This window comes from Magnolia sinica, chromosome 1 (assembly GCF_029962835.1).
Source record: "Magnolia sinica isolate HGM2019 chromosome 1, MsV1, whole genome shotgun sequence".
In the NCBI taxonomy this organism is placed as follows: Eukaryota; Viridiplantae; Streptophyta; class Magnoliopsida; order Magnoliales; family Magnoliaceae; genus Magnolia; species Magnolia sinica.
The window spans coordinates 120,431,568-120,439,095 of NC_080573.1; the positions used below are offsets into that span (position 1 = coordinate 120,431,568).

The window sequence follows — 7,528 nt, forward strand, 5'->3', positions numbered from 1 at the left end:
GCTCCTTTCAAGAAGCATATGAATTTGATTGTATGGAGAGTTATGCCATTAGTATCATACTATACTTTGAACCATATGTATGCTCGTGGGGACATGGCGTTGTGTGGTGTTTGCGTGTGCGAGTAATCTTGTCAAAGGTAACTTTTTGTTGCCTTTTAAAATTACGGCCAACCACGATGGTTAGTAGGAGTGCTTCTACACCCTTTCATGGCAATATTGAACTCTTTAACAAGGTTTTTTCTAGTTCATTTTTAGAATGCTTTTGGATATCTCTATCATTTGTTTTCCGCAATTGTAAAATATTATTTTCTTCAATTCCAAACACTAATTTTGAGCTAGTCATGCATTGGTGGTTCGAGTCTTTGTACATCAAATTCATTAGTGTGATGAAACATTAGTTAAAGGTATCTTAAGATTGATTGTCCACGCTCCTGTTTCACCACGAACATCGTATGAAGAAACAAAAAAACCAACTTCAAGCTGAATAATCTAATAACATCTCAACTTTCAATGAGTTTTCTCATTCCTTCTACTTGAATTTTCTTCTTTTCTTTTCTTGCCATTGGTGCTTTCAAATTCAAAATTATAAATTCACAAACGCCAAATTTCCATTTGACTCTTTCTAAGTTGACTCAAATGAGCTTATTTGAGTCTTAAAATCACATATGCCAATGTTGTGAGTCTATATGCAGAATAGCAAGGACCGTGTTATGCATCGGGTATGGCGATCTGAAGGGCTATATGGCTTACCTTGTTGGGACGTCATCACTGAAGATAGGATCGCTAGAATCTTCCTCTCCTTATACTCTTTAAAGAAGCTGTAATGGGGCTGTAACTTTTGTTGGTGGTGTTGAATTGGAAACCGCCCTGTTTTATAATGCAGAGGCAGAGGAATTTAAAATCCATCAAAACTCCTCTCCCAATGGCTCCACACGAATTTGACAATCCTAGTTCCTCTAAAATATTGTGTGTATTTGTAGCACCTCACCCTTTACACAAATTCCTGAATGTATCACAACTTAGTGGAACCCACTGGTATACTCGATCACATTATCTAACCCTTAGGACAAATCTAGACCATTGACCAATAAGGCCTACTTTATAGAATTCTTACAAATGTGTTAATTATATATACTTGTGTGTACCTCCAAAGCTCTACATGTGGCAACATGACACCGTGCATCTTCATGCACCCACATGCGCTGGGTGTGCCAACATCTATCCTCAGATTTTTCTATCCATGCGACATGCACTATCATTCGCTTTTAAGCAGGCCACATGTGCGATCATACATCTTAAAATCTTTTTAAGCGTCGGAAGCATCTCAACTATCACATGCCAACGAAACAAAAATACTGCTTTTTCTAACGCAGACGCGGCGACATTGATGAGTGGTGGGCCAGCGAGGCCAGAGCATGATCTACGTGGCTCCAATCATGCGAATATGTATTCGAAGTCCCTGGAAAGAGATTTGAATAACGTGAGAACTAATCTCGCGCTACCATTGGCAGAAGCGTCGGGCCGCCTAAGATGTGATGGGATGGCGTGTTGCGTGTGGCCCCTAGCTACAACAGACAATGGGCTGCCGTTGTCCGCTCAAATATTTCGGGCGCGGCTTCGGTGAATCCCTGGTTCCACCGATTTGGGTGGATCCCTGAACACGGGGTCCGACGTGACATATCTTACTTACTTCCACGCCGTTCATCCGTTTTGGCATCTCATTCTATGGCATCATCTTATAAATCAAGAATATCCAAATCTCAGGTCGACCACACAACAGAAAACAGGAGTGATTGACCACTAATAACTTATTGTGGGCCTTACGAGTTTTGGATCAAGCTGATTTTTTTTATATTCCCTTTATCAAGTTATTTTTGTCCTTACCAACAGGTTAGATGGAAAATAAACATTCCTCTAGCCCCAATATGTTTTTAATGGTGAGTATTCAATCACCGCTGTTTCTGTAGTGTGGTCCAATTAAAATTTATATCTGCCTCATTTTTTTTTATAGTAGCTTAAAATTATATTTCAAAACGGATGGAAGGAATTGATATAAGTCACATGCATCAAGTTAGGCCCCACCGTCAGGGATCCATCGAAGCCGTACCCAAATATTCCCTGCCCTTTCGCCTCTTCGAAGAACCACTCTCTTTGCCTTACTAAATTGCTAAAACATTCGCGCGAGGAGATGTTAAAAGGACAACGTTTCAACTTCGTACACGTGCGAGATATCCTGGCTACTCATCAGGTGAGGCCCACTGTAAACATAAAATGTCCAACGTTACTCATTTTCTGTTCTAACCATCCATATTCTCATACATGAATGGCCCACCTTATAATAAGAACTGACCTCATGTTTAGTGACGGTGGACCCCATCAGATTAATGGTCTGGATCTAACACGGATGCGCCTTGTTGGCAAGGATGCTGCGAGTCGTCCTTCCGGGTTTCCTCGGGAACATCACCTTCGTGTACTCGGACGCGGATTGCGTACTAACCCCGCCCGTCCCAAGCTCCGAACGGGCAGTTCTCTGGGCCGGCCCACCGTGATGTATCTGTAAATCAAAGCCGTCAATCTCTTTTCTTAGATTATTTTAAAGCATGAGGACAAAAATGATGCAGATCCAACGCTCAAGTGGCCACACCAAATAATAAGCTCGATTGCATTAAAATGCACAAAAGCATTAAATGTCAGTTACATTAAATGCAAAAGTCATCTGTGATGTGGTCCATTTGACTGTTTGATCTATTTCAATTTTGTTTTGATGCCTTAAAATAATCTGATAAAAGAGATTGATGGCTTGGATGTACAGATACATCACGGTGGACTCTCCCACAGAACTGCCCGTTCGGAGAGAGGGACGGGCGAGGGTAGTACGCGATCCGCGTCCTTGATACTCGCTAAAAAAATTAAAATGCGAAGGGGAGATATTACATATCCGGAAAAAATCTACGATCCACACACATGCACTCACAAATCATAAACACTGAGGATATGTAACTCAAATCCAACCGTCCAAATTTTGAGACACACCGAATCTAGATCAGTAGCCTGAAATCAGATATATCTATCCATTGTAACCGCTGATTAATGTACGTTGAGTTGGAACATTAATGTCCACCGATCGAGCTAGTTACAACGTCATATCTATTATTCGTTAGAACAGGCCAAAAATGCTTTCCTATATTTCAACGGTTTGATTTGAGTTACAAGTATGAGTAGTATACAGTTTCCAAGCGCAGGAGTATGAACCATAACACGTCTTCCAGAGTACCAGGGTTTCTCTCAAAAGCCTCTGCAGAAAGTAAACTGTAAAAAAATAGCCCATTCACATGCGGTTCGAGTACAATCACATGTGGGCCAGATATTGTTTAAACGTCTGGCTCATATCCCAACCCAGAACCATCCAATAATTCACACTCCAATAATTGCAAATGCCACTTGCAGGATACTAGGTTTGTTAGTTCCACACGCGTGTAGAGCCCTGCCCATCCACAGGAGCCACACGTGCCAATGTGAAACATGTACTTGAAATCTGAGCTTTCCATCTGGTTTAAAATAATAATTAGATCATTTACTACAAAAGCTGGTCTCTTTCACTCTCAGGTGAGTTACAATGCACAAACTAAACTGACAGTTAAAATACTTCTTTCATGGCCGTCCATTTTCTATACATGATGTGGCCCACCTGAGAAGTAAAATAGTCTGATTTATAGGGTAGGATAACTAAGAAGTGGGACCCACATTATGGAAAGCTCAGATCTTGTATACGTGCTCCATATTTATATACTTAGCTGCGTGTGTATGGAAAGAGCACGCACACGCGAGTGGAATTAGCAAGCATTTGATATATATACGGTCCAAAAATCCAACGGCATCCACCTTCCCACCATCTTTCCTCTTCAACCACAATTCCGCAGCATTCCACATGTGGAATCACCTCCCCTTTGATCTGCTTGCCCACATCTTCTCCTTCCTCCCTCCAGACTCCTTGGCACGTGCCACATCAGCATGCAAGCACTGGCACACGTGTGCCAAGACGTGCCCCGTCAGTGCAGTCTCTTTGGCGACGGGGCCCCACCGTCACCCTCCATGGTTCCTGGCCATACAAGCACGTGATCGGAGCGGCTCTTGTTACGCCTACAACCCAGCTCTGGATCGATGGCACGTGCTACCCCTCGACTTCGTTCCTGATCCAATTCGACCGGTGGGCCCGATCGGTGGCCTCCTCCTCTGTAGGCCAGCGATCGCATGTTCCGTACACCTGATCATATGTAACCCGTTCACTAGACGTTATCGGCTACTTCCACCGTTGATCACCGCACGTGCCAATCCTGCGATAGGCGTGATCAGCTTCGGCGATCAGCACGTTCCTTCTTTCCAGGTCTACGTCGCCGGTGGCATGTCAGACATTTCATGCGGCGGCGGGGCCTCCTATGAGCCCACATTGGAGATGTACGACCCCAAATCCGACACGTGGCTCAATCTCGGTGCGATGCCGGTGGAATTTGCGGTCAGGCTGACAGTTTGGACACCGAACGAGAGTGTGTATGCCGACGGCGCCTTGTATTGGATGACATCCGCACGTGCCTATAGTGTGATGGGGTTCGAGGTGCGATCTCGCACGTGGAGGGAAGTAAAAGCCCCGATGGCTGATCAGCTAGAGTGTGCGGCGATCGTGCGACGCATGGGACGGTTGGCTATTTTCGGAGGCACGTGTGGAGGTGGGGCATGTATATGGGAGCTTGGTGTGGGGGATGAGTGGACACTGATTGAAGTGGTCCCAAATGAATTGGGTAGGAGGTTTCTGGGGGTTAAGGGTAGCTGGGGTAGTACTAAATGTGTAGGGTGTGATGAGGCCATGTATTTGTATAAAGACCTTGGGTGGGGCATGTTGGTTTGGAGGGAGGTCCCACATAAGGCGAGGTGGGAATGGTTTTGGGTTGATGGGTGTACTGAGGTTAAGAGAGTGGGTGCGCCCAAAGTCCCATTCAAGGGGGTGATACTTCACCCAACCCTAGCTCCTCTTTTACATGCTTCATAAATGAGAAAGGTTACAATGGCCTGTTTGGGTGTTACCTAAAATGTAGAGCTGTACATGAACCCAGTTAGCTCGGTTAGCCTGCTCGACTCAACTAGAAAAAGCTCGATTCGACTCGGTTTGAAGCCAGTTCGAGCCGAGTCAAGCTGATTTTTTTAGCACGAAAAATTTTCAAGCCAAGTTCAATCTTGCCTGAGCCCAACTTGGCTCGGATCGAGCCCTAACTTGAATCGAACTCAGATCAAACCAGTTCAGTGACTCTCTTATTTAGATATTGATGTTGCTCAGTAAGTGTTTGATTAAATGACTCAACAAAGTGTTGGCTGATGGCAAAGAACTTATGGATATGAAACAAATATCTTGCATCTTGATTTTTAAGTTGCCTATGGAGTGTTCGATGAAATACCTATAAACAGATGTTATTGCTTTAAATTTGGTAAGAAATTAAAGTTGCACTCCATGTGTTTGGGAAAATGCAGCAGAGGCTCGATTTTGGCTCGAACTCACCTCGAGCTGGCCCGAGCTACCACCGAACTGAGCCAATCCGGCTAGTTAGGCTCGAGGACCGAGCCGAGCCGACTTCAAGCTGGAATCAGCTAGTGGCTGCCGACTCGGTTCAACCCGTGTACACCTCTACTAAAATGAGAATGTTGTGCATTTACCAGATGTTTCTCAAAAAGTGGTGCCCACTGGGATACGTTTTGAACCATCTGATTAAAATGGGTTTTTGCAATCTGACAAGTGGGGTCCACATCTTATTAGTGGTTTCCAAATAAGGTGGGCCTCACGTGGTCACGGTGGGATGAATTAGATGGTCACGCCAAAATGAGAATGTGGTTGTAACGGGTCAGATCTGTTGTCAGTCTCATTCTCACTCTGGTTGGTGTGTTCGGGCGCACACAATCAGCATTTTCTGGTGCGCCCAGACCAGCCTTATTATCACAAATAATCTTGCGTGTTTGGGAGAAAGAGATGCAAATGTAAAAAGCGTGCCATTTCTGTCAACCAAGAAATAATTTGATTCCTTTCTAGGTATTTTCGTACAGCTTCTTTCTAGTGTTGCTTAGCTACCAACCGTTTGTCACACCCCTCCAAACGTGCGTTTGTGGCCTCAGCGGCATCAACGGCATTTATATATATATATATATCTATATATATATATATATATATATATATATATATATATATATAAAAAGCAGGAATTTTAGCCTGTTTCGATGAACTTTGCAAATTCTTATTCACCTTCTGCTGGACAAGATAGATAGGGCGGATTTGGTCCGTGGAATAAAATGGTATTGAATTGTAATCAACAGACCAAAGTCAGAATGGATGTTGTTCACTTGTACACATATATAACCAGAACGTCACGTGTGAATGGATGGACGGCGTGTATAAATGCATGCATCAATGTAGAGCCCACATGTGTAGTGGATTTCAAATTCGTGGAAATTCTAGATGGGACCAAATTCAATTCCATGGGACCAAATGTAATTCCATCCCTCCTAATCCCAACCTTTTCCATCCTCCCCAAATGCTGAATAGAATTTACATGGGACCAAATGCAATTCTATCCCACCTAATCCCATCTAATACCCCACGCCAAAGCCCCCCTAAAATGCTAACAGGATGAGAATTGATTGGGTTTATTTTCCCGAACTTAACTAAAAAAGAGCCCAAATGCCAAACCTACCTTTTTTGCAAGAGCATCCAAAAGAGCCCAAATGCAAACTGCCCTGCCTGACGAGCGTGACCCAGCTTTGGACTTGTTAGCATGGCACATGGGCTGGGCTTGGGCTATATCCATTACCCAATCAACTTTTGAGCCCAACTTGGGTTCATGTCATTTTAGGCCACCACGCAAACTTCACAAGTACCTGTCTTACATACTATTGATGTCCCATGCATCTCCAAATTGTTGATTTCGCTGAAGTGTCTATTTATGTGTGCATGAGCGGCTCAATAGCTTAACAAGTACATTAAAAACATTCAACAACCTTACATTAGAAGTGGGTTGAGCAGGTTGACCCATTGGGTTGGCCGATTGCCATTGCTAATTATTCAACAATCGAGTGTTTGCATGGTTAATACTTTTTATTTGTTGGTTTTGAAATTGCACGTGATATATGATACTACGGCTACGCACGGAAGCTTGACGAAATTATAAAATGAAGATTATGTCCTAGAGTGAGGAGTGATTAGGACCAATCACATAGATCACAAAAAATATACTATTCAAGCAACTAGTTTATATATGATAGTGTACATGTATGTGTGTGATGTGCTACTTATTAACTCCTAGCATTCATATAATTACACATACATATAATTCACTAATCGATCATATAAGCATAATTAAATAAGTGTTCAAAAGACAATCATAAATATAAGCATGTATAGTATTTCGGTTTCCTTACTTCACTCTTTGTGGACGCACTTAACCCATGAGTGTACTTGATTTCATTATTGGATGTTTTAAATTAGGTTCAC

The 7,528-nt window shown here is 43.1% G+C and overlaps 1 protein-coding gene across 1 annotated transcript; it reads left to right on the top strand.

The window, feature by feature from the left end:
* Window positions 1-3,659: 3,659 nt before the first annotated feature.
* On the top strand, window positions 3,660-5,046 carry LOC131255977 (protein UNUSUAL FLORAL ORGANS-like). The gene has a single exon (XM_058256954.1). The coding sequence runs from the start codon at window positions 3,929-3,931 to the stop codon at window positions 5,042-5,044; it is 1,116 nt and encodes a 371-aa protein (XP_058112937.1). The 5' UTR covers window positions 3,660-3,928; the 3' UTR covers window positions 5,045-5,046.
* The last annotated feature ends 2,482 nt before the right edge of the window (window positions 5,047-7,528 follow it).

Bases quoted from the DNA above. Each gene is read 5' to 3' on its own strand.
- LOC131255977 (XM_058256954.1), top strand. From the start codon at position 3,929: ATGTGGAATCACCTCCCCTTTGATCTGCTTGCCCACATCTTCTCCTTC.